This window comes from Bombyx mandarina, chromosome 23 (assembly GCF_030267445.1).
Source record: "Bombyx mandarina strain Sakado chromosome 23, ASM3026744v2".
Taxonomy (NCBI): Eukaryota; Metazoa; Arthropoda; class Insecta; order Lepidoptera; family Bombycidae; genus Bombyx; species Bombyx mandarina.
Genome location: NC_143229.1, coordinates 17,506,193 through 17,534,167, shown reverse-complemented (window position 1 = coordinate 17,534,167; position 27,975 = coordinate 17,506,193). Strand labels below are relative to the sequence as shown.

General features: G+C 40.2%; 1 protein-coding gene and 1 long non-coding RNA gene across 5 annotated transcripts; both read right to left on the bottom strand.

Annotated features, from left to right (window-relative positions):
- Window positions 1-14: 14 nt before the first annotated feature.
- Window positions 15-27,960, bottom strand: LOC114244122 (uncharacterized). Of its 3 annotated transcripts, XM_089737202.1 has the most exons (14): window positions 27,863-27,960; window positions 25,599-25,712; window positions 24,075-24,233; window positions 23,331-23,408; window positions 18,980-19,075; window positions 17,527-17,637; window positions 16,926-16,997; window positions 10,023-10,133; window positions 6,921-6,956; window positions 6,364-6,429; window positions 4,197-4,262; window positions 3,481-3,576; window positions 1,118-1,183; window positions 15-301 (listed from the first exon to the last, which is right to left on the bottom strand). In XM_089737202.1, the coding sequence occupies exons 1-14, from the start codon at window positions 27,945-27,947 to the stop codon at window positions 126-128; spliced, it is 1,332 nt and encodes a 443-aa protein (XP_089593328.1). In that variant the 5' UTR covers window positions 27,948-27,960; the 3' UTR covers window positions 15-125. The 3 variants fall into 3 exon arrangements, with proteins under 3 accessions (XP_089593328.1, XP_089593329.1, XP_089593330.1); XM_089737203.1 differs by lacking the exons at window positions 23,331-23,408; window positions 24,075-24,233; window positions 25,599-25,712; window positions 27,863-27,960 and adding an exon at window positions 20,672-20,842 and having other exon boundaries at window positions 18,980-19,108; XM_089737204.1 differs by lacking the exons at window positions 23,331-23,408; window positions 24,075-24,233; window positions 25,599-25,712; window positions 27,863-27,960 and adding an exon at window positions 20,672-20,842.
- LOC149500239 (uncharacterized) lies at window positions 14,535-15,839 on the bottom strand. Of its 2 annotated transcripts, XR_016325108.1 has the most exons (4): window positions 15,577-15,839; window positions 15,322-15,498; window positions 14,834-14,941; window positions 14,536-14,750 (listed from the first exon to the last, which is right to left on the bottom strand). It is a non-coding gene; the product is annotated as an uncharacterized LOC149500239 (long non-coding RNA). The 2 variants fall into 2 exon arrangements; XR_016325107.1 differs by having other exon boundaries at window positions 14,535-14,941; window positions 15,577-15,837.
- Window positions 27,961-27,975: the final 15 nt, after the last annotated feature.

Here is a 27,975-nt window from a genome sequence, read left to right as displayed (position 1 = left end):
TCCCGACCAAAAAAAAAGGATAGGTCTTAAAAATTCCTCGTCCTACCTTAATCATAATTTGAATAGCCGCTATCTGAATAGTCAATAGATCAGTAAATTACTAGATAATAGTAAATTTTTTATTTCTATAGTATCTTCCGAATGGGCTCATAGGTCCATTCCTCGTCTGACGAAATATTTCCGTTTGTCGCTGACTCCGGACGCTGACACAGATCTTCGGGTCTTGACGATTTCGAACGATCTTTGAACGGTGGCTGCCGAGAGCGTAAATGTTCGGGCTGTGGTTTGTTATTAGATAATTCTGAAAAACAAAAGTTTTATGACCAATTTAGGTAGACGATTTTCGTGTATTCAAGGATTTGGACAAAAAAAAATCATATACACAGATTATATTCTATCTCTGGTTTTTTATTTATTGCTTAGATGGGTGGACGAGCTCACAGCCCACCTGGTGCTAAGTGTCACTGGAGCCCATAGACATCTACAACTTAAATGCCCCACCCACCTTGAGATATAAATTCTAAGGTTACACAATATAGTTACAACGGCTGCTCCACCCTTCAAACCGAAACGCATTGCTACTTTACGGTAGAAATAGGCAGGGTGGTGGTACCTACCCGTGCGGACTCACGAGAGGTCCTACCACCAGTAATTACGGAAATTATAATTTTGCGAGTTTGATTTTTATTACACGATGTTATTCCTTCACCGTGGAAGTCAATGGTGAACATTTGTTAAGTACGTATTTCATTAGAACATTGGTACCCGCCTGCGGGATTCGAACACCGTTGCATAACTAGATAAGAATGCACCGGACGTCTTATCCTTTAGGTCACGATGACGACAAATCCCATAATACAGTGAATCCTGGTTTGGGACCAGATGAGCGTCGGTTATTATTATTCATGGGGACTGGTTAACATCGCTCGTGGTCGACAATCGATCCAAGCTGGTGTCTTCCGCTGGACGGTTCGCAAGCCACGTTTAAGGGTAGATGTGTGATAGACAGGCTCTGAGATAGCTGCTGCTCATTTACCACGTCCCTTAGTCTTAAGTCCCCTGATTACAAACAGGGTTGAGCTATTCTGAACACTAAAATAACTAATAGGGAACTTACCGTGAGGTAATTTCTTTTGAATCAGATTATTCAGCTCCGACGATATATTGGTATGGTTAAGGCGAACTGTAATGATAAGGAAGGTCAATATCTCTGTTGGTAATGAGAAGAGCAATTAGAAAAGGCTTACCCGATCCAGTCGACCGAATGGTAAACAGTCGTCGTCGCCCTAAACACGTCGTGATAGATCTTTCGGATCCATTAACGGTGCTTTTAGGTACCTCAAGCACCGGTCACCGTCCCCGCCGAACCCGTCGCTCGTGATGAAGGGCTCGGCGAGTAAACTAACCCACAGACACAGCCCACTGAGTTTCTCGCCGGATTTTCTCAGTGGGTCGCGTTTCCGATCCAGTGGTAGATTCTGCGAAGCACTGCTCTTGCTAGGGCCATTGGTAGCAACATTTCCGGTTTGAGCCCCGTGACCTCACCTACTAGTTCGGTGTATCTAGAATAACCCCTCGAGGTTACTAGAATAGGTAGGAAAAAAAGGGTTAGATGAGCCCTTGGACGTACTTGATATCGTAAGGTCAGCAGACAGCCACAAGGTGGACAGATTTACTGTGTATACGTATTCAAATAACTTTCATAATATATGAAAACATCGTTTTGGCCCAAAATGTCACATAGGAGATTTTAAATTCGCAACGACGAAATGACGGCTGTGAAAGCAATGCGCTCGTAAGGGGGCTTCCGTTAATTACGCGAGGAGTTCCAGGGGGGGCGTCAGTATTTCGAAACCTCAGGGAGAGGGGGGTGGTAAATACCAAATATCACGTGACTCGCAAAAAGTCGTAGAAAATCGTCGTGCGGACCATCACGCGGGAGGGGGGAGGGAGTTGAGAAAAATCTTACGAAATCTCACCAAGGGAGCGAAAGGGGGTAGAAATGTTTCTCAAAAATGCCTCACGTAATTAATGGACGCCCCTACCCAGAGAACGCTGCAGCCAAGACAAGATAAGAGATGATATTCTAAATAGATTAGAATGAATTATTTATAGCATCTTATATTCTTTATATCTATACTAGTCTATATACTAATATATCTATACATATAAATAAAATTTGAGTGTCTGTTTGTAATATTGAAATAACCGCTTTTTACTACATGCATATGAATATATATACGGTACATAGACCAAAATAACATTTTTTACAATTTTTGTCTGTCTGTCTGTCTGCCTGCCTGTCTGTTTGTTCCGGCTAACCTCTGGAACGGCTGGACCGATTTTGATGAAACTTTCACTGATATGTAGCTGATGATATAAGGAGTAGCTTAGGCTACCTTTTTTAGACTAGCTTCGCCCCGCGGCGTCACCCGCGGTACGACAATAACCGTGGGTAACATCGCGGGACTCAGCTATAAATGAGTCGTCTATTATCAAAGGTAGCAATCTGTGTATTTGGACAAAAAAAAATTATTGATATGTCAATACAGATTGATTTGAATATAATCGTCTCCTTCAAAGAATACGGTTCAAAACCTGCATTAAATAAAGGTTAATAGTTAACCTGTTATTTATCTAAGATGTCGTTCCGAAGAGTTTTGTGACTGCCAATGGAATACAAAGTCAATAATTCGTTTTTCTGATTTACCAATCATTGTCCAAAAGTCAGATTGCCGCCTTTGATAATAGTCGACTCAAATAATAAAATTTAATGTTTCCGAAGCGAAGCGAGGGCGGGTCGCTAGTATTAATGGTTTTTACGGATGTTCCGTTATAACTACTGAACCATGCATCCGATTGACTTGAAACTTGGTATCCATGTAGAAAATACATGTACTTAATGGATAGGCTAATATTTATATAAGTGTTGGACTCCCTAATAATAATGACTATAAATAATAATGTTAATTTTAAATGCCCAGCGAAGCGGGCGAGTGCGGCTAGTTAACTAATATTCATGTCCTATATTCATCAATATAACATATTATGTAACAAAGAATACAAGAACGTGTTTCCCTAACGTCATGACATAATTCCCTTCAAACCTTGCTCGAAGTCCTGGGCGACGAGCAATTAGCTGTTCCCTTGGATAAAATACATCTGCAGTAACAATTCAACGTCCACTATCGCCTGCTTTCCTCAAAATGAAATAGAAACATCATACTTCCATCAAACATTATATTCCAGAGATCTATTTTCCACGTACCATCCGGCTATGGAATGGGCTCCCCTCCACGGTGTTTCCCGAGCGCTATGACATGTCCTTCTTCAAACGAGGCTTGTGGAGAGTATTAAGCGGTAGACAGCGGGTTGGCTCTGCCCCTGGCATTGCTGAAGTCCACGGGCGACGGTAACCACTTACCATCAGGTGGGCCGTATGCTCGTCTGCCTATAAGGAAATAAATAAATAAAACTTGCCATTTGGTTTGACCACGTGAGGTCTCGTCGGAGTCCTGGCGGCTTTCGGTGACGCAGAGGGACTGGTCTGATGCGTCTCATTGCCTCTGGATGTCTCTGCGTATGATTTAGAGATTCTCAATGATCTATTTACTGAGTACGTCGTGAACACGGATCAAGGGGTACGAAAAATGCTTTGTTTTATTGCTTAGATGGGTGGACGGATGGATGGATGGGTAGATGGGTGGCTCACGGCCCACCTGGTGTTAAGTGGTTACCGGAGCCCATAGACATCTACAACGTAAATGCTGCCACCCACCTTGAGATATGAATTCTAAGGTCTCAGTATAGTTTCAACGGCTGCCCCGCCCTTCACACCGAAACGCATTACTGCTTCACGGCAGAAATAGGCAGGGTGGTGGTACCTACCCGTGCGGACTCACAAGATGTCCTACCACAAGTCATTACGCAGATTATAATTTTGCGGGTTTGATTTTGATTACACGATATTATTCCTTCACCGTCGAAGTCAATAGTGAACATTTGTAAAGTACGTGTTACATTAGAAAAATTTGTACCCGCCAGCGTGTTTCGAACACCGGCGCATCGCTACCTACGAATGCACCGGACGTCTTGTTCTTTAGGCCGCGACGAATTTAAGCTTCGACTTTGTTGGATCAAACGTTGGTCCAAGATCTCACTCAATGGCGCTTATCGGGACTGACAAGCGGCCTTACCTTTAAAATATCCGGGTATCGGTGGACGAGGCTTGATATTCCGAAGGTGTTGCATCTTAGGTGATTCTTGAAAAAAAAATAACAACGGATCATGTTTTAGTACTTTTTTTTCTACCTATGCTGATGGCCTTGAGAAGCTGTATCAGCGTTACCAAACTAGTGGGTAAGTTCACGGGGCTCAAGCCTGACGATGTTGCTAACACTGACCCTAGCAAGAGCCGTGCTTCGCAGAATCTACCACCGGATCGGAAACGCGACCCACTGAGAAGACCCGGTGAGAAACTCAGTAGGCTGTCTGTGGGTTAAAATTTAATACAGCCACCGACCATGTTGAGTCATTCGATTTGTATTAATCAATGTTGTATCTCATTAGCGGAACTATTCCTCTTTATTTCCTTAGATCCGTAACGAAATTGTCGGCAGTCAAATTAAAGATCATTTATCTGTTATTAGATGTCATATGAATAATATGCTGATTGAAAGTCAAACTAAAGTTTGTCAGATAAAGAAATAATAGAAATAATAAATAGAAAGAAATAATAACAGAAAAATAAATTAAATACCTGAGTTGACGTATCTTTTAAATATTTTTATAACAAACACTAGTTAAATCATATTTGTAGTTGGTTCAACTATTATTTACTGGTGGTAGGACCTCTTGTGAGTCCGCACGGGTAGGTATCACCAATCTGCCTATTACTGCCGTAAAGCAGTAATGCGTTTCGGTTTGAAGGGTGGGGCAGCCGTTGTGACTATACTGAGACCTTAGAACTATATCTCAAGGTGTGTGGCGCATTTACGTTGTAGATGTCTATGGGCTCCAGTAACCACTTAACACCAGGTGGGCTGTGAGCTCGTCCACACATCTAAGCAATAAAAAAAAATATGTATATATATCTTTAATGAATCCATTTATGGGAGCTTTTTAAAAATGTATTCACGTATGCTCTTAAAGCTTCTACAGAACGTAATTCAAGATAGTAGTAGCAAAAATTGTACTATAATTGCCAATTGGTAGTAATTTAATGCAATTCCACCACTGCTTCTGCACCATTTGTTGAAAATATCCTCTTTTTTTTTATTGCTTAGATGAATGGACGAGCTCACAGCTCACCTGGTGTTAAGTGGTTTCTGGAGCCCATAGACATCTACAACGTAAATGCGCCACCCACCTTGAGATATAAGTTCTAAGATCTCAATATAGTTACAAGTTCTAAGATCTCATTATAGTTACAGTCTCTAAAAACGTTTCTCCACGCTTTCTTTTACATGTTAGGTGGGTGGACGAGTTTGCGGCCTATCTGACCTTAAGTGTTTACCGAAGACCGTAGACATAAACAAAGTAAATGCCAAAACGCACCTTGAAACATGAGCCTGAATGTTTAGTACAATAGCTGCCCCACCATTCAGACCGGAATGCATTATTGCTTCGCCGTAGGAATAGGTGAGGTAATGATAACCAAGGGAATTCACAAGACGTCCTACCTAAAACTTTTATTAGTCGACTGGCCGTAAAATTAACATTATTATTTAATTAGGGAGTCCAACACTCGTATAAATATTAGCCAATCCATTAAGTACATGTATTTTCTACATGGATACCAAGTTTCAAGTCATTCGGATGCCTGGTTCAGTAGTTATAACGGAACATCCGTAAAAATCACTGTAGATTTATATAGGTATTAGTATAGATGTCATTCCTTCATCATGGACGAGATTACTGAACATATCGTGTTCAGTACGTATTTCATTAAACAAATTGGTCTCTGCCTGTGAGATTCGAACATTGGATACCAATATACTGCGCGTATCCTTTAGGCCGCGACGAATTTGGTATATTTTGGCACAGAATTATTGACACAGATGCTAGTTATATTGTAAGACCCTTTTGTCATTGTTACTGGTAGTAGGACCTCTTGTGAGTCCGCGCCGGTATTGACCTTAGAACTTATATCTCAAGGTGGGTGGCGCATTTACGTTGTAGATGTCTATGGGCTCCAGTAACCACTTAACACCAAGGGGGCTGTGAGCTCGTCCACCCATCTAAGCCGAATCGCCCGCAGCTTTATGAATCTTTTCGATACAAATGTGTCAAATGAGGTCAAATTTGGTTGTGTCATACAGAAAAGACACACGCGCAAAGCTTTGAGTGCATCTAGATACTCACTCGGCATAATTGGTGGTGGTTCATATGGATTCTCGTCGTCAGCGAATTCGTTCACGACCACACAACCTAAATTCATCAAAATAAAACGCGTTGAATTAAAAAAAAGACGTTAATTTGCTTCCAGGAATTGCACATAAAATTCGCCAAAAGTCGTAAGGCATTTGAATTTGTTTCGATTTTATTCTTATAATGGGCGGTTCTGTAATAACCCATGAAGGGTTCCCATCAGACAGGAGATCGGTCGTCAAGTTCATGCCTAAGCCCTATGCATGATACAAGGTCATGCTGCTTTGACCCACATGGACAACGCCAAGAAGAAGAATTAAGCAGTCCAAAGAAAACAGAGATCTTTTCATTTGGCATCAGCACCTTTGTTCCGAATTGCTGTATCTAAGATTGAAGTCGACTTAACAATCGCCTACCTTCATTCAATTTTGAACATTAGCAGGCGAAACTTGAAGAGTTAAAATAATACGAATACGCCAAAGGAACTGACATTGGCATTCCGCAACTACAATCAAATTGTGCAAACAAATACCAATCTGTATTAAACTTACATTGACGAGACGGCAGAGAAGCAGCGTAATCATTACCTGCAAATGTTATATTTCAATTAAAAGGTACAACAATATAATTTTGAAGTCGTCGTGGCCTAAAAGATAAGACGTCCGGAGCATTCGTGCTGAAGCGATGCACCGGTGTTCGAATCCCGCAGGCGGGTACCAATTTTTCTAATGAAATACGTCCTCAACAAATGTTCACGATTGACTTCCACGGTGAAGGAATAACATCGTGTAATAAAAGTGAAACCCGCAAAATTATAATTTGCGTAATTACTGGTGGTAGGACCTGTTGTGAGTCCGCACGGGTAGGTACCACCACCCCGTCAATTTATGCCGTGAAGCAGTAATGCGTTTCGGTTTGAAGGGTGGGGCAGCCGTTGTAACTATACTGAGACCTTACAACTTATATCTCAAGGTGGGTGGCGCATTTACGTCGTAGATGTCTATGGGCTCCAGTAAGCACTTAACACCAGGTGGGCTGTGAGCTCGTCCAACCATCTAAGCAATAAAAAAATATAGCTGTCTAAAGTTAGGATTTAAGAAAAACGTTTCCAAAACCAGAAGTCCTGTTGGCGACTAATGGCATGATAAAACCGAAAACAATGTGGATAAAAATATCACTAAACGTGATTGAAATATCGATATATGATCGCTGATTTGGCAACTCATGGAGTGAGCTGAGGGTTTTTGCTCAAGTCTCCACTACCTGTCCTTTCCCAATTCTGTATTAGTAGATACCAGAGGCTTGGATGGACGAGCGGCTGTGGGTTAGCTACATGTGTTCCACCCTACCACATAAAACCATTTAATCAAAGCAAAAAATGGAATATTGTAATGATATTTACGACATGGCAACTGATTGGATTATGATGAAATTCATTTCGATTAGTCATGAGCTAATAAGCGGTCCTTCTGATATTACGTGAATACTATAATTTAGTCTCTCAATTGAAATATCAATTGGTGTAATCAACATCATATGTTTTTTTAGTCAGGAGACTCGGAATCATAGCAATGTTTTTTTTTTATTACCCTTGTAGGCAGACGAGCATACGGACCACCTGATGGTGAGTGGTTACCGTGGCCCATGGATTTCAGCAATGCCAGGGGCAGAGCCAAGCCGCTGCCTACCGCTTAATACTCTCCACAAGCCTCGTTTGAAGAAGGACATGTCATAGCGCTCGGGAAACACCGTGGAGGGGTGCTCATTCCATAGCCGGATGGTACGTGGCAAAAAAGATCTCTGGAAACGCACTGTGGATGACCGCAGTGGCTCCAGGTAGTATGGATGAACTCTACTCCGGCAGTGGGCGGTGCGATGGTAAAAACGAGATGCCGGTATCATCTCGAACAATTCCTCAGAGCACTCCCCATGGAACTTTTTTTTTTTTTTTTTGCCTTTGTAGGCAGGCGGGCATACGGCCCACCTGATGGTGATTGGTTACCGTCGCCCATGGACTTCAGCAATGCCAGGGGCAGAGCCAAGCCGCTGCCTACCGCAACAAATACGGTACAAAATACGGTACAAAATACAGAGGGAACCGAAGTCCCTCCGCAGACCCAGAGGTTCAAAGCGATCCGTGAGAATGGGATTATCGACAATCCGAACGGCCCTCCTCTGTATGGAGTCAAATGGAAGAAGCTGGTATTTGGGAGCCCCGGCCCAGAGATGGGAGCAGTACTGCACGCGAGGCCGGACTTGTGCTTTATAAAGCCAAAGCCTTTGTCCAGGCGTGAAGTGCCGCTTCGCTTTGTTGAGGACTCCCATCATTTTGAACGCCAACTTGGCTTTGCCTTCCAAATGACTCCGAAACTGGACATCACTCGAAATGTCAACCCCAAGCATCCCGATACTCTCGGAAGGTTGCAGGGATACTCCTTGGAATTGCGGCGCCATGACAAAGGGAAATTGGCGTGCAATATCCGTTCCCACAGAAGGTTTTTTATTTTTTTATTGCTTAGACGTGTGGACGAGCTCACAGGCCACCTGGTGTTAAGTGGTTACTGGACCCCATAGACATCTACAACGTAAATGCGCCACATACCTTGAGATATAAGTTCTAAGGTCTCAGTATAGTCACAACAGCTGCCCCACCCTTCAAACCGAAACGCATTACTGCTTCACGGCAGAAATAAGCGGGGCGGTGGTACCTACCCGTGCGAACTCACAAGAGGCCCTACCACCAGTAATTACGCAAATTATAATTTTGCGGGTTTGATTTTTATTACACGATGTTATTCCTTTACCGTGGAAGTCAATCGTAAACATTTGTTAAGTACGTATTTCATTAGAAAAATTGGTACCCGCCTGCGGGATTCGAACACCGGTGCATCGCTCGATACGAATGCACCGGACGCCTTATCCTTTAGGCCACGACGACTTCAATTGACTTCAACGGACTTGCAATTTAAGAAGTTAAGTTGACAATAGATATGCATTGTCTGTATCATATCCCTACTGTAGTAGGGGTAATTCAAGTAGACTGGATATCATTTGATTTATAGCCATACATACATAGCTTATTAGCACTACCCATTCCCGATCCTGCGGACAGAATGGAAAACAGTCGACGTCGCCCAAAACACGTCATCTCGGATCCTCCCGATCCACTAACGGTGCTTCTAGGTACTTCAAGCACCGGTCACCGTTCTCGTCGAACCCGTCGCTTACGACGAAGGGCTCGACGAGTAAATTAACTCTCAGACACAGCCCACTGAGTTTCTCGCCGGATCTTCTCAGAGGGTCGCGTTTCCGATCCGGTGGTAGATTCTGCGAAGCACGACTCTTGCTAGGGTTCGTGTTAGCATCGTCGTCAGGTTTGAGCCCCGTGAACTCACCTACTAGTTAAGGTTCCGCTGGAATAGCCTCTCTAGGCTACCAGCTTAGGTAGGAAATAAAAAAAAAGCACTACCAATAACTTTTTCACAGAATCTTCAAAGCAGGTCGTGATTCCGATTCGGTGGTTGATTCATTGCAGCACTGTTCTTCCTAGTGTTAGGAAATTCTGGAAAGCTGAGCCCCCCGTGAGCAGTTTACGGATCTGTACGGTGATCCAGGGGGTAAAAAGCTATGAATTTGAGAAACGCTGTACGTACCAATCGCTTTTTGGAGTCTCAGTATGGGGGGCTTACTCAAAGCCCTCGACATGGTCATAGAAGAGTGCTGCTTAAAACTTCTCCGCAACTGTTTGGCTACCGTAATTGGTTCTGAAACAATAATAATTAAACACTTTATTGCATCATAGACCGTCCAAGGAGCAAGGGATCTGATTGGTTAACCAGTAATAGTGAGCGAACTCCTCTCTAGCGAACCCTTGGGTCTGCGGAAGAACTTCGGTTCCCTATGTATTTTGTACCGTATTTTCCATGGGGAGTGCTCTTAGGAATTGTTTGAGATGATCCCCTCATCTCCTTTTTATCATCGCACCTCCCGCCATCGGAGCAGATCCATATTATCTGGAACCGCTGCGTTCATCGGCAGTACGTTTCCAGAGGTCTTTCTTGCCACGTACCATCCGGCTATGGAATGAGCTCCCCTCCACGGTGTTTCCCGAACGCTATGACATGTCCTTCTTCAAACGAGGCTTGTGGAGAGTATTAAGCAATAGGCAGCGGCTTGGCTCTGCCCCTGGCATTGCTGAAACCCATGGGCGACGGTAACCACTCACCATCAGGTGGGCCGTATGCTCGTCTACCTACAAGGACAATAAAAAAAAAGCTTACGGCCTGATGTTAACTTACCAAGGATCAGAGGTATTACAACCTGACCGCCACCAGTTCCTTTGAGACTCACTTCAAGCTCGAATATATGGCGAGTTCCCGGCAGAAACAGGCAGGTGCTGCGCCCCACCGCAATGAACAATACGATATAACTTAATTTTCAGGATAATAATAATAATGTAACTCTTTATTTGACGCCACATGTACAGAGTAAGCATATAAAAACAAATAATAGAAGGTGACATAAATTGGCGGCCTTATCGCTGAAAGCGATCTCTTCCAGGCAACCTTGCAGGGAGAGGAATAAGCAAACTAGCATGGACGGTGCTATATCTTAATAAACTTACATAAAAATATCTACTTATATACACATGTGAAAAATAAATACAATAGAAGATAGACTTACATACGATTAAATACAAATAAATACTAAAAATATTCAAGTAAATACAAAATAAGTAGCAACTTATACAGTTATATCGTAGGAGCCATATTATTGTGCAAGGTAGTGGGATTTTAATCTGAACTTGAAAATTTCCGGCGAGGACGATTGTTTGATGCTTAAGGGTAGTACAAGATTAATGCTTAAGGGTAGTTAGTGACTTTTTGGCGGGAACGCGAGGAGTGAAGATGTGTGATTTGTTTTATTTTGTCTATTTAGTGTTTCTTCGGGTTTAAATGTGTAATAATGGTGGCTTATTAACTGTTTAATATCTGTGAAAGTGCGCAAATGTGGGAAAATGAAACAAAGCCGCTGGACGTAACTTGTCGGGATCCTCCAAAAAGTCCACTGAAAAAATCTTAGTAAATGACCACCATTTTACTGAGATTAAATTTCATCCCATATCATCTCATTTCATTTCATCCCAGTTGATTAATGTCTCAAATTAATCATCTTCATTAAATTTCACTACATTTTATGATTTTTCATAAAAATAAGAATATAAATTGAAATAAGACATGACTTAAAGGTCTTAGTTACCAGGTCATAAAATCCATTAAAAAAAAAAGGGTAGTTAGTAGTGGTAGATTTGTGTTTTTGAAAGGGCGAGGCAGCCGTTATATTGAGACTCGGAACTCATGTCTCGAAATAATGAATAGAATGGTCTCAAGTAGGTAATGGAATGGAAATGGGTAAATTTCTGTTGCAACTTACCGTTTCTTGGGGGGTTAATCGGCGAATGACTTTTGATGTTTTCGTTTGGAGCCAGCCGTGCGATTCTGTAAGCGTTGTTTAACAAACTCGCACGTGAATTTGGTGTGAGTTTTCAAATTGGCATTCTGTAAATTTCATTGTAGTGCCGAATCTACACTAGCGCCCCTCGCGGGTGAATTGAACTAGCAAGCGTGAGTTTTTTTACTAAAATGTATGAGTTGACGTTTGAAACGGCATTCTGTAGTGTAAATCACGTCGAATTTCGGCAAGAACTTCGCATCGCAAAATCATTTTATTTGTCAAATCAAAAGTTAGTCTTTTAAGTGTTTGTTGTGAGTGAGAATATACGAAAACGTTATAAACCGCTGTTAATTATTAAAAAAATACTATTAATTAACAAAATTGCACTTTAAAATAACTTTATTCTTCATCGATATTTTGTGGAGCGTATGTTTTTATTGAAAACATTGTTGAAAGAGGCTGACGCTACGGATCAGCGTGAAATGCGTCGACAAGCCTACGAAATTCACAATTTATCACTTTTAACTTGAGATGACGACCATGTAAAAGTATAAAGAAAGTGTATAGATTGTCGAAGGATCATATGAACCAGTTAGGGTGTGAATTACACCCTTTGATGAAGACCACTAAAAGCCATTGAAAAGGACTTTCAACTCTTCTAAAGGTAGGTATTCCACGTGGTAAGATTGTGTCTTTATGTACAAAATAGGTACTTTATAACATATTATTAAAGTTTGCCCATTTGTTTATATCCAACTCTCCCATTATTGTAAAACAATACCACTAAACTAATCTACCAAAAATATCTTGAAAGAATACAAATTAGATTCTCTAATAACTATGTGTATTGTTTAATGATTATTTCTTAGTTTCAGTTATTGTGCACCTTGTTATTTTTGGCCAATTGAAGTTACCAAAAAAATCATAAAAGAAAATATAAGAACACATTTGTCCCAGACATCCCAGTGTATATCTGAGGTTGTGGAAGCTCTGAACAACCCAGCAACTATATATAAATATTTAAGATTCCCACAGAATGCTCAAGAATGGCAAAAGTTGAAGGAAAAGCAAAGAAAAAAGAAGAAGGTGGTTTAAGCTAAATAGGAACAGATGGCGGTGCACTATAAAAAACAAACTGTTTCAAGGCCATGACCACGACCCTCAGTAATGAGGAAACCGATGCAAGGAGGAGGAGGAGAGGTTTAAGCTAAATAAAAAAATGTTTTCTTCATAAAAAATTACCAATATTAATGTAATGCTAAATATTGCAGTTTTTATGAAAAATTTAGAATCCTTTGGGTTATTGGGTGTATTGATGGGAAGTTGGTGGCCTTAAAAAGATCTGCTACCAATAAAAATGGATTTACTGTCGCAAAGAATATCATGCAAGAAATGTACAATTTGTAAAGCTATTAATATTTTTCGAAATTCTGATATGTAATCCATAAACGAAATGTGTATTAAGAACCTATGTATTCAGATTGTATTAATTTCAGTTAAATTGTAATTGTGTATATTGCTATAAGTTATTGTGAAATATAGTATTTATCTTAAATAAACTTTATTCAGTTATAATCAAAACAAAATAAAACCTACTAGATTAGTCAATGACAGCAAGTAATGACCATTTTAATTATTTAACATCTTTTCGGGCTTTCTGTATATTGTCAACGTTCCAACCTTATGACACCTTTTGCTAATTTTTTTTCATTGCTTAGATCGGTGGACGAGCTCCCAGCCCACCTGGTGTTAAATGGTTACTGGAGCCCATAGACATCTACAACGTAAATGCGCCACCCACCTTGAGATATAAATTCTAAGGTCTCATTATAGTTACAACAGCTGCCCCACCCTTCAAACCGAAACGCATTACTGCTTCACAGCAGAAATAGGCGATAACGCTATGCTATGCTAGCGAATACCTGCTAATAATAGCTAGCTATTGCTAATATGGAGGAAGATACTCCTGAAGCTTTGTAGCACCGCCTTCATTCCACTGCCCGTAACTCAGTGTAAAGAACAATAGGTATGTTAAAGAGTAGATTCAGGTGTTTGCTGATCTATAGGGTGCCAATTTACCACCCTGATAAGATAGCAAAAATAGTTGTTGCGTGTTGTGTTTTGCACAACATTTGCAATTGTGCAGAGCTGCCAGTTCCCATGATTTCAGATGATGAGATTACATGTACATTATGGTGGTCATGTTGAATTACTTTGTTAAATTTTACTAATTAGCTAACTTATAGTGTGAAGTAACTTCAAATATAAATTAATGATTTATAAAAATAGTTTTATTATAGTTTTATTCAATAGTTATATACAATAATTTTGAAATTTGTTTGCATCAGTAACTTAAGTGGAAATACAGGTTTAAAATTCCTAGCTGCATATGCTAATTCCACCAACAGTTCATCCTTCTTGCAGATTGTCGACTATTCATTCCCCCATGGTTGTAAGTTTCATTAAGTTATATATGGTACTGTGTTCAAAAATGCTTTGGACGACACACATATGAACACCCTGAATCTTCATCTGCAGTTCCTCTATCCACAAAATTCTCTCAGTAATTTGAGTACACTCTGCTTTTCATTGTAAAAGTGGTGAAATAGCAGGTCAGGTGTTGAGGTGCTGAAAAAAATAATAAATTTATTTAAAAACAAGGTTAGGTAAAATACAATGTTTACAATACATGCAACAAAATGTTTTTATTTACAAGTAACAGCATTGTACACAAATCAATGTCCCTAATATGGTGGTTCAATGAATAGGTACTTTGACCTGAATAAACACATATCAACCCAATCTCTTGACTAACATGTGAGACCTACTGTGGCTGGAGCTACTAGTAGTAGCATCACAATAAGTAGAAGTCACTTGCATTTAGTTAGAGGATGATGACTGCAAAATAGGTGATTCTTGATGCAATGCTAAAAAGGCAATAAATATTAATTTTTAAAATGCAAGTTTTGTTTAGGTATTTATTTCAGATAATTAGGCATAACATACATACCTGTATGTTTGCGATTGTTCCAATACTGATACATTTTCCGAGTGGGCTATAAATTCTCCTTACAATATTCTGATGATGTGGATTAGTATTTTCAATCTGTTGTAGTTCCTTAAATATAATAAAATAGGTTATGCCTAAATTTTGTTCATTTATTTTAAACTGACTATGCAGCCTTTAGCCAACATAATGTCAGTTTAGTCAATACTCTGGCACTGCCTGCCACCCCTGTACCAGTATGCACACCCTTTACCATAGATACAGTCACCTCTGCATCAATAAATACATTCCAACAACATCAATCTAACTTGCAATACCTAAATTGTTAATGATTTGATTTATTTAATTCAAAAAAATTTTTTTGTTGGTGAATTTGAGTTACAAATAAATTACCTTCATGCCCTGTTAAAATAGAACATCAATAAAAACGTTGTAGATAGATATATCATACATAAAATTAAATATATGTTAACATGTCCTAAATATCTCACCGGGAATGGATCTTAACTGACAAGAGAATTTAGTTCCTATATTTTTTTAATATCCTTGTTCTCTTATTGAACATGTTGAGATTCGATTAATCCTTTTGTTTCGCTAGCTTTTAACCCAAAACGTTTATCAATGCCTCTATTTGCGCCAATGTCGGATGAGAAGAACGCTCTTTAAATCTGTTGGTAATATATTTAAATTTTACATTAAAAACGAATGGATGAAACATTGATAGCCTCAAATTAACTTTTACTTACCTCATAATTTTTATTTAACGTTAAATTCACTCACAAAGTAACAACAAATCTAGAAAAAGCAAAATAAAAACTTCCGACCGCTCGAAATTGTTTTGAAAACAATTAAAATTTTGTTTTTTAATTCTGGTATTCGCCAGTGCACGCAAAGGAACTTAGCGTACAGCCAGAAATTACAATTAATTTCATAAATATATGACTTTTAATTTTCTTTTTAGATATATTAGATGTGGTTTAGACACCAAAGCTTAAATTCATAGTATTTTCTTACAGAATGCTTCTAAATAAATACAAAGAAAACTGAAACCGGTAAGCTTCGATTTACATTTGCGTGTATACGGCTATCCCTAGTAGTATTGTAAACAAACTTCGTTGTCACTTCACTTCGCTCGAGGCAGGGTAATTAAGATTAGTGTTTACAGAATGCCAAATCAAGGTCATTCCGTTGCGAATGCGAAGTGATGGAGAATTTCGTAGTGAGATGCGAGTTCTTGTTTGAATTTTAGAGAATCGCACGGCAGCTTCTCGTTACTGCCTAGAAATGTATCAAGATTTAACTCGCTCTTTTTGTGTTGTGATTGCTTACGTACTATTTATTATCTCTATATATTAGTACTTATATGTCTATTGCTATTGATAAGAAAATTGGGAAAGGGAAAATTCGGAATATGAATAGTGTAATAATCGCATAGAATGACTGCGAGTGTACCAGTCCTCACATCTTTGAAGCCACAACGGCTTTCGATGGACGCCCAAAGGTAATGCCCGGAGAAAACCTTGATTCCAATTAACGAAATTCATCGTTATTCTATTCATTGCTAAGATGGGTGGACGAGCTCACGGGCCACCTGATGTTAAATGGTAACCGAAGTCCGTAAACTCAACAACGTAAATGCCACCATCCACCTTGAGATGTGAGTTCTAAGGTCTCAGTATAGTTACAACGGCTGCCCCACCATTCTAACCGAAACGCATTACTGCTTCACGGCAGCAATAGGCAGGGTGGTGGTACCTAGCCGTGCGGACTCACAAGAGGTCCTACCGCCAGTAACTATGCAAATTATAATAGTGGGTTTGATTTTTATTACACTATGTTATGCCTTCACCGTCGAAGTCAATCGTAAACATTTGTTAAGTACGTATTTCATTAGAAAAATTGGTACCTTTGGCCTCATATCGCTACAAACGAATGCACTGGACCTCCTATCCATTAGGCTACGACGACTTTGACAAACGTAGCCTTAATCAACATTCAGTGACACTTATATTATCGATTTTAATGACAGTATGTCGAATATAGTTTCATAAGCATTTATCACAAGTTAAACTTTGATTTAATGGAAATAACTCACTTGGAACATTCGGAGGTGGTTCGTATCCGTCGGTAACTTCTTCGCGAACTAGTTCGCATCTCTTTGGCGTTTCTAAAAGATAAATAATTATTATTAACGCAGTCTATTGTTCGCAATTCGCCGAAATATCTGAAGCTCATAAAACGTGAAACTTTGGTACAATTCGTAAAAAAAATACACATCTTTTTCATAGCTTAGATGGGTGGATGAGCTCACAGCCTACCTGGTGTTAAGTGGTTACTGGAGCCCATAGACATCTACGACGTAAATGCGCCACCCACCTTGAGATATACATTCTAAGATCTCAAGTATAGTTACAATGGCTTCCCCACCCTTCAAACCGAAACGCATTACTGCTTCACGTGATGGTGTGAACTCATAAGAGATCCCACCACCATCACACATATCTATGCATGTCTATGTACACATATCAAAATAACCTATCCACTGCCATGTCGGAAGGCGATCAGGAACTATTCATTTCGTATTTATCACAGAACCAAATCTGACGGGATTCAGTCACGCTAAACATATTAACAATTACAACACTTAAAGTACACCGTACTTCATAAATGACTATGTCGTGGATTTTGTCACTTACCTTTATGCTCGTAGCAATAAATGCGGATCGACAGTACGGTTATAATTAGGAGGCATAATATTAAGGCCACTATGTAGATAGCGGCAGTCGAGAAATAGAGGCACACTTGATCTGAAATTGAAATAATGGTTAATTCATCGAGACATTCCGATGTAGATATGATATGACCGCACAGGGTAGGTACCACCACCCCGTCTATTTCCGCCGTGAAGCAGTAATGCGTTTCGGTTCGAAGGGTGGGGTAGCCGTTGTAACTATACTGAGACCTTAGAACTTATATCTCAAGGTGGGTGGCGCATTTACGTTGTAGATGTCTATGGGCTCCAGTTACCACTTAACATCAGGTAGGCTGTGAGCTCGCCCATCCATCTAAGCAATAAAAAAAATAAAAAAAAAGATATTGCGAGCCAGATCTTCCCAGGACCGATGCTCCACTAGCGTGTAGTGTGAGAAATAAACTTTAGATTTTCCCTACCTACTCTCTGGTATACTATTCTGGCTAAACTCTGATAAGCTCACGGGCTGAACCTGAAAAAATTTCCTAACACTAGCTCTGCAGAGTAAGAGCAGTGCTTCCCAGAAAGTACTGTCGCATCGGAATCGCGACCCACTGAGAAACTCAATGGACTGTGTCTTTGGGTAAGTTAGCTCGTCGTAATCGACGAGTTTTGCGAGAACGGACGTATGAGAGAGGGGTCTACGCTGAACTGAAACACCACTAACGAGCTACAGAAGTGTTTTCGGCCAGCTCCGACCCCTCTAATTACCGGGAATAAGATCGACTGGTTCACAGTTTATCCCGTTCCGACTCGGCAGGCTGGTTAGCGCAGCGGGCTATTTCAACACCAGCAGCATCGCCTGGGGTGGCCTCACGTCTTTACTGTGGCGTGTCGGACTGTATAAATTTCCACTATCTCCATTACCACCTCTTTCGATTTTGCTCCAGACTGTCGGCGAAAGAGTATAAAGGAGTTGTTAATTGAATTAATTCAATCACTTCCTTTCGTCTGTCCCCACTTTATCATCATCATCATTCTCCTGCCCTTCTCCCAGTCACCTGGGGTCGAGGTGACATCTTTTCTCCTTCCATACTCCTCTATCATATACCATTTCTTCGCTCACTCCCCTCTTACACATATCATCTACCACGCAATCCATCCATTTTTTCTTAGGTCTACCTCTTTCTCTATATCTTTCCACATTCATAGTTAACACTCTCTTATTAACCTCATTTTCATTTCGCTCCCCCCTTCGCTTCCCCACTTCGGCAGAAGAAAAACCCTTATCTATACTATTATTATAAAGAGGAAAGATTTGTTTGTTTGTTTGTATTGAATCTCCTCCTCGCGTCGTTTCCTCACTGCTGAGGGTCGTAACCGTTATAAAATTATTAAAGACCCGAGCGGAGCTGGAGCGGGCCACTAGTAGGATATAAAGTTGAATCAATACTTACCCTGATAACTCAGGCAGTCAGGCAGAGATCGCGGCAGTGACGCCGGCGTGACGGGTTGTGGTCGCTCCTCATAGGACGTCGTCGATTTGGGGTCACCTAGTGCACCGGACATAGTTGCGTTTGACCTCTCTTTGAAATAAATAATTTTAATGGCAACAACACAATGACATCATTTCATTGGTCTTCTTAACAAAGTTACTTTTTTTTCCTACCTAATCTGATAGATAGCCTTGAGAGGCTATTTCAGCGTAACCTTAACTAGTAGGTGAGCTCACGGGGCTCAAACCGGAGTGATGCTAACACTGACCCTAGCAAGAGCAGTGCTTCACAGAATCTACCAGCAGATCGGAAACGCGATCCACTGAGAAGATCCGGCAAGAAACTCAGTGGGCTACGTCTATGGGTTAATTCGCTCGACGAGCCCTTCATCACCAGCGACGGGTTCGACGAGGACGGTGACCGGTGCTTGTGGTACCTAAAAGTACCGTTAATGGATCGGGAAAGTTTTTTTTTTATAACAATTAAGAGGCAAACGAGCAAGACGGATCACCTGATGGTAAGTGATTCACCGCCGCCCACGGTCACCAGCGTTTACTTAGATTGGTAAAAGAGGCCCGATGTTATGAATCTAAGTACCTAACTTTCCCGATCCATTAACGGTGCTTTTAGTAGTCCACATTTCAAATTAGACACGACCTTCAGCAATGAAGAGACCGACTCAGAAACAGAAGATGTACCGATATACCTATTAAATGGGCGAATAAATAATTTTTTATGGGAATTGGGACGCATTTTTTAAATTCGTAAATAGTGAAAACTCGATTAAAGGAAGCGCGAATTAGGGGCTTTTACTGTTTAAGTAATATAATTAAGCGGTCCATATTACGTCTCAATTTCCAATCTTTCGTATGGGGCTGAGACGTGGACGCTGAGGATGCAAGACCGTCGTACGATTGACTCATTGGAAATGTGGTGTTGGAGACGTCTCCTCAGAATTCCGTGGACCGCGCACCGTACCAACCTTTCGATCCAGAAAGAGCTCAACATCAAGGAGAGACTATCGTCAACAGTGCAAATACGAATCCTCAAGTTTTGCAGGCACATCGCTCGTAATGAGGACTCCATTGAGCGGTGGGTGGTGCAAGGGAAAGTCAAAGAACTCGCGGACGATCTCCAACACGATGGACCGACCTCATAAAATCTGTGACTCACTCCAACATAAATAAATGATTGCTCTCACTCTGCGAAATACCGTGCCACATGGCGTCGCACGCGAGTGCATCGGTGTCGCAGGATTCGACTCATGCATGACCACGACCGCTCTGTCAAGAGTGTACGACTAAAAAGAAGCGCCCGCGACTTCCTACCCCTTAAATTTGTAAGTCAGAAAGAATGACACACGATGCATTTTCCTGTTATGAAGAGTTGCTTCTGCGCTCTCTGGACTAGTTAGACACTACCAAATAGCTGTGGATGTTAAACTACCGAACACACTCTCATTTTTATACAGCAAAATATACCCTTGTCCGGTTCATGTCATTTACAACCATATAAGGAATTCTATGTGTTAAGTCTGACTACAAACTATATTTTTGAGCGTGGTTCAGTCGAAATCGCTCAGGCATATTTTGCGTGATTCAATAAACTTTAACAATTTTAATATTAGCGTAGATAAACTTAGGATATTCCTACCATTGTTTCCACAGTAGACCTTCTGAATTATACACAAAAATAAAGCAGTCACGTAATTTAACCAATAGCACATATTTTTTTTGGATTTGCACGGAATTTAAAGTAATTTAATTAATGCAATTAGCTCACACAATATTTTTTGATGCCACTAATTTTGTATGTGCAATACATACGAATGGCACACAGAAAATGACAAAATCAAAGACAAGCGTGACCATAAAATATGGAATTTTGGGATATATATTTCTTTCCTGTATTTTCGTGAATGAACGGAAGACTGCTAAATTGGCCGCTGAGACCAGAAACCGCAATAGACAATGGAAAACTGCTGCTGTAATCCCTCAAATACAAATTATAACAACAATAAAGTCAGACACGCATAAATATCGAGAAAATCTAACACATCAAACAAGTCTAAACCTTGGGTGGCGGTTGTTAAGGTCGTAATTACGATCAATAGGTTAGTTATTGCGACGGCCAGCAGAGTCCATCGAGAAACTGGTTATTCAGGGTAGCGTCAACGTTAAAAGACCTCGTGGACGAAGCCCCACGCGCTCGACTGATCAACTGAAAGTCCTTAACAAAACCCCACGTAACGAGTGCGTGCGCCAAGCTTCAATTCGCGAACTATGGAGAACAGCTGTCAAGGCTAATAATAAACAAGTATTCCGCATGACCACGACTGCTTTGCCAAGAGTAACCGACTATGATGAGGATTAGGTAACACTACTAGATACTGTGGGCTTAGTGCGAGTTTTTTAAAGTTCTCGATAGCGTAAAAGGTAACTCAAATTTGTATGCAGATGGAACTGCGCCCCTAGCGGCAAACGTAGGCAAACGTTCCACATCCATAAAATTTTGAGTTAGCTTTTATGCTATCGACAACGTTAAGAAACTCGCATTTAGCACACTGATGGCTCGATGAAAATTTCGAGAACGGCCCACCTGGTGTTAAGTGGTTACCGGAGCCCATAGACATCTACAACGTAAATTCCGCCACCCACCTCGAAAAATGAGTTCTAAGGTCTCACTTTTAACAGTACAACGGCTGCCCCGCCCTTCAAACCGAAACGCGTTACTGCTTCACGGCAGATATAGACAGGGTGGTGGTGCCTATCCGTGCGGACTCACAAGACGTCCTAGCACCAGTAAATTAGCCAAACACAACCGCACAGTGGTACGAATTGTCATAACCAGCTCCTACGACACACCAGCAATATCACAGAACCAATAAAATCGTGGTCACACTAATTATCACTTCGAAAACCCCACAACAAAACTGACGCATCTAAACTCTTTGCGACTATTGATGTTCGCATTATTAATAAATATAACATTTATCCTGTTACAGCATAGTTGAAATTGAGTTAATTGTTGAATTTGTATGTCAAAATTGCCTGTATTTTTTTTTCTTCTAAATTGGATAATAATAATAATTAATGGAAACAAATCACGCGCGGTCGTCGGCCCCAATTTAGGATTCTGTGTGTGATGGCTACCAAAAACTACTATTAAGACTTATTTACGTTTAAATATATTATTATACATATTTATATAATAAACGCTCAGGCAAAGAGCGAACAAATTTGTTCATTACACGAATGATTGCCCGATGTCGGAATCGAACCCACGACCCTCGGCACAACAGTCAAAGCCGCTAATTACTTTACCACCGAGTCAGTCATAACGTGGATATGCTAAATCTGACACGGGAGCGAAATATCGAATTGAATCCGTATGTCAAATGTTATAATACTATATGACGTTTATACGAAGCTTGTCCTACGGATTGGATCGCATTTTAATTAGAACTAGTGGTCCCGCAGTAGTCAAAATTCGACTATAATTAATTGAAATTATAAGTCTGAACATTATTATGATTCTATTGTCAAAGACTATATTATACTTCTATAATCACAGATTTCGCCAAGACTACACTTTAGACAAATATTAATAAAGACAAACAATATTTTTTAATCTAATCTCAATTTGACCACAGACTAAGAAAAATTTGACAATAAACAAATATTTTGTATGTGTGTGTGTCATATAATATATGGTAGTGGGTGTAATGTTTTTTTTATTGGTTTATTGTATTTTTTATGCATAATTAAAAAAATATTAACATTCTGCACTCCTTTTATAGATTCTCTGTAAGTGTGGGAATTTTCATAGTCCTCCGTCTGCGCCAATTAGGTAAAAAGGGGTACAAAGTTTTTACTTCACGTATGAATATATAGATTAACAAAGACTTTCTTGTTTCTCGTTTGAAAAGTCGGCAGGATTGACGTCGGTACGGATTTTGAGTCCGCAGGGGTAGGTACCACCACCCTGCCTATTTCTGCTGTAAAGCAGTAATCCGTTTCGGTTTGAAGGGTGGGGCATTCGTTGTAACTATATTGAGACCTTAGAACTTATATCTCAAGGTGGGTGGCGCATTTACGCTATAGATGTCTATGGGCTCCGGTGACCACTTAACACCAGGTGGGCTGTGAGCTAGTTCACCAATCTAAGCAATAAAAAAAAACGTCATTGCGCTGCTGACCAGACTTTGGACAAGTCCTATCAGTCAGTGGACATCTGTGGGCTGAATAGGAGAGAAGGGATGACCAGGGTCACACGGTCTCCGGATCGAGTATTACAGAAACTGATTACTGACGATTCTTCACAAATTCGATACATCCGCTTCTCAAGTCCACCTCCACGAGCAACTCTTCAGATCTGCTTACCGAAGACACTGAAATACAACTTTAATGTTAGAAAATTAATGTAAAAACCGCTTAGTGGATGTTGCAGGGGATGAGCTTCAGATACTGTGTCTATGGGCACGCGGCGACGGCGTCTATGTAATCTGTAGGCAGCCTTATAAAGTCTTCGCATATTCATATGTATGATGCATCGCCATCATTTTCTCTAATATAATTGTTAATTCGTCATAATAATGTCGTCATCGTGGCCTAAGGGATAAGACGTCCGGTGAATTCGTATCGAGCGATGCACCAGTGTATGAATCCCGCAGACGGGTACCAATTTTTCTAATGAAATACTTACTTAACAAATGTTCACGATTGACTTCTATGGTGAAGGAATAACATCGTGTAATAAAAATAAAAACCGAAAATTATAATTTGCGTAATTACTGATGGTAGGACGTACCTATAGTGAGTCCATACAGGTAGGTACCACCACTCCGCCTATTTCTGCCGTGCAGCAGTAATGCGTTTCGGTTTGAAGGACGGGGCAGCCGTTGTGACTATACTGAGACCTTAGAACTATATCTCAAGGTGTGTGGCGCATTTACGGTATAGATGTCTATGGGCTCCAGTAACCACTTAACACCAGGTGGGCTGTGAGTTCGTCCACACATCTCAGCAATAAAAAAATAAAATAAAAAAAAAACTACCATAGTTCACGCTGAACATTCGCGCCGTGCAAAACCGGTTAGACAATTGAAATATCCTTATTTCGTAACTCTTAGATAAGCGGTCCTTTAATTCTACGCTAACAACATCTTCAAAGCATGTCCAGTTGAGAATGGTTCGTCTGTAATAAGGTCCGGTGCCTGAAAACGATATGGTGGATGTTAATTAGGTCGATCCAATAAAGGCAATTACGTCGTTTTATTGTTAAATTATTATCATAAACATTTTGAAGTCGTCGCGGCCTAAAGGATAAGACGTCCGGTGCATTCGTGTTGAGCGATGCACCGGTGTTCGAATCCCGCAGGAGTGGTACCAATTTTTCTAACGAAATACGTACTGTACCATAGATTATACACTTAATATACTGAACAAATAGGAATAACATTGTGTAATAAAGGTCAAACCCGCAACATTATAATTTGCGTAATTACTGGTGGTATGACCTCTTGTGAGTCCGCGCGGGTATGTGCCATCACCCTGGCTATTTCTGCCGTGAAGCAGTAATGCGTTTTGGTTTGAAGGGTGGGGCAGCCGTTGAACTATACTCAGACCTTAGAACTTATATCTCAAGGTGAGTGGCGCATTTACGTGGTAGATGTCTATGGGCTCTAGTAACCACTTAATACCAGTGGGCTGTGAGCTCGTCCATCCATCTAAGGGATTCGAACACCAGTGCATCGCTACACACGAATGCACCGGAAGTCTTATCCTTTAGGCCACGACGACTTCAACGAGGTTTTGCGGTAGAAGTGACCAGGACGACGGCGGTGCCCGTGCGAGCTTTGAAATATGGTCTACCACCGTTGTTATGGCATTCAAATCCATATGGAGGAGAGTGTGGGCTTTCATTACGTAAGAACCACGGAAATAGTACACGGTATTAAAGCTTCGGGTGTATTTAGAACGTTTTAATAAATAATCAAATCAAAATCTATACGCATCAATCGGATGGAAATAGATTTAATACTGGAATTACTGAATTAAGAAAAAACCTCACTTTTAGACTGAAGACCGGTAGTCTTCAGTCTAAAAGTGAGGTTTTTTCTTTGGGTTTTCTAGCTTCACCAGGGCAGACGGGCGAGTACGGACTCAGCCAGGAGAGGTGGGAGACGTTAACGGCTACTCGAATGACTCAGGAAGAACTCAAGAGCAGCTGTTTCGCAATGATCGCAATCGCGACCGGCTGAGAAGATCCAGCGAGAAACTCAGTGGGCTGTGTCGGTGGATAAATTTTCACGACGAACCCTTCGTCACATTCGACGGGCTCGACGAGAATGGTAACCGGTGTTCGGAATGCTCAAAAGAACCGATAGTAACTCGGGAGGATCCGATGACATGTGTGAGGTTAATTCATCAAACGACACTCTTAAATTTCAAATTCCCGCTCAAACTCAACTGACATTGTCATTTTACGTAGTGTTGCCAATCTTAATTTCCGAACACGCGCAAGTCGGTTCGGACTTGACATTCCAAGACGCTTAAAGCAGACTAAAAATAAGACTTACTTATGCTTTTAATCTCGTATTCGACGGCCGATTTCGGGATGTTTACAACACGCACTGTAACGCTTACAGGTCGTCCGTTGTGTTCTCGTCCTAATCGTATTGAATTCCTGGCAACTGATAATTACAATAAATTATTTAACCCTTTTAATGCTGAGCATATTTTCACGTATTTTACTAAAATTGCTAAAGGAATTTTGAAAAAAAAGTACCATAAAAAAACTGTAGTTAAAATACAAAAATCAATGCTAAATTCACGGCAAATTAATTTTAAATGGTTATATTTGTGTTATTAACTTATTAAATGGGTTATAAATGCGTGCGTTAAGAATACCTAATACCCACCCTATCTACCTAATACCTATAATCAAACTGCGTTAATAGTCGATATTCCGACGCTTGGTACTTTAAACTCATATTTACATACTAATAGGTTGGGGAAAAAGTCTTTTCGCATTGTAGTATGTATCAACTTGTAATAAAATCTCTTTGGCTATGCTATTTGTATCTGGCTGGTTTTGGTATCATTAAAAGTTTAAATTTAAAAAAAGATAGCTAATTCTAAAGTCAAATGAGGAAAATGTGTGATGAGATTAAAGCAAGAAGTTGAGAGAAAGCGGCCGGAATTAATCAACAGAAGGGGTGTGGTTTTTCATCATGATAACGCTAGACCTCACACATGTTAGCCACTCAGCAATAATTAAGAGCTTGGCTGGGAGGTTTTAATGCATCCGCCGTATAGTCCTGACCTTGCACCTTCAGATTTCCACCTGTTTCGGTATCTTTAGAACTCTTTAGGCAGTGTCAGGTTAACATTACGAGATGACTGCCAAAACCAATTGTCGCGGTATTTTGATCAGAAGTCCCAAAATTTCTATAGCAATGGGATCATGTCCCTACCTACAAGATGGCAAAAAATTATCGAACAAAATGGTACCTACATACTTTAGTTAAATGTAAATATTTTCTTCTTCTCAGTCGTGTCACCCTTGACAGAGTGGTCGTGATCGTCATGTAGTGTTGGAAGGGGCAGACTTGATGCGTCTCACGATGTCGCGCCATCTCTCCCTGCTCGAGGCCATTCTACTGCACTCATTTAGGGGATCTCCCACTGCAGTTTTAATTTGGTCGGTCCACCGCATTGGTGGCCTCCCGCGCGGTCTTGTACCATCAACGCTTCGCTGTACATCGTCATGTAAATATACTATATAATTTTTTTTGTGAATTTTCTTAAAAAATGCGAAGAAACTTTTCCCCAACCTAATATATAATTTAAGGCTTAAGCTAATTTTCTTCGGCTATCGCCGCGAGTGCTAGACACAATCAAAATTAATTATACGGCTTTAATCTCGAAATTTCATTATTTCCGATGTTTTGTGTACCATATAGTTTTCGTGGTCACGTAAATTTTGTAATAACTAGAGGTCCCGCAGTAGTCGAAATTCGACTATAATTAATTGGAATTGTAAGTTTGTACACTATTATGATTGTATTTTATACTTCTATAATCATAAATTTCGCCAAGACTACGCTATAAAAATATTAACAAAGACAAACAATATTTAATCTCAATTTGACAACAGACGTCAAGAACAAAAGTTTGACAATAAATAGTATGCATGCGTGTGTGCGTCAAATACATGGTACGTAGTGTGTGTAATGTTTTCTTTATTGATTTAACGTATCTTTTATTATTATTTTAAAAAAATATTAGCATTGTGCACTTCTTCTCTATACTCTCTATAAGTGTGGAAAATTTCATACTCCTCCGTCCACGCAATTTTCGTAAAAAGGGATACAAAGTTTTTGCTTCACGTATTAATATATTATAGATAAAACAAATCACACAACTTCAAACTTCACTGCTCGCGTTCCCGCCAAAAGGTCCGCATTAAATGTTGAGATTTATGTGTTTGATTTCGGAACGTCAAAAATGTCAACAAGCGACCTTCGCTCTGACACTTTTTCTTTTTCAATTCTAGCCGCGAAGGATATATTTCTATTATATTCAATCTTTAATTTGTCACATAAGGATTAATAAATATATCAAAAGCAATAAATACAGTCCACGCTCATTTACCACAACGCAACATTTATGCGTAAATAGACCACAGACAGCCCCCCGGGGGTTAGCTGTGAAGTAGACAGAGGGCTCTGTATATTTAATGTAATCAAAAATACAGCGTAAATAACTATATTAGAATTTTAGATAAACATGTATCGTTTCCCCTTAATAAGGAAAAGAAAAGAAAAAAATGCAAACGAACCTGGCTTTTCTGTAGATTTGCAAACACCAGCGGCACAAACTACTTTTAATAAAATAAAATAACTAATTAGATTTAAAATGATCATCTCTGCTGCTACGTTCAACAAACAATAC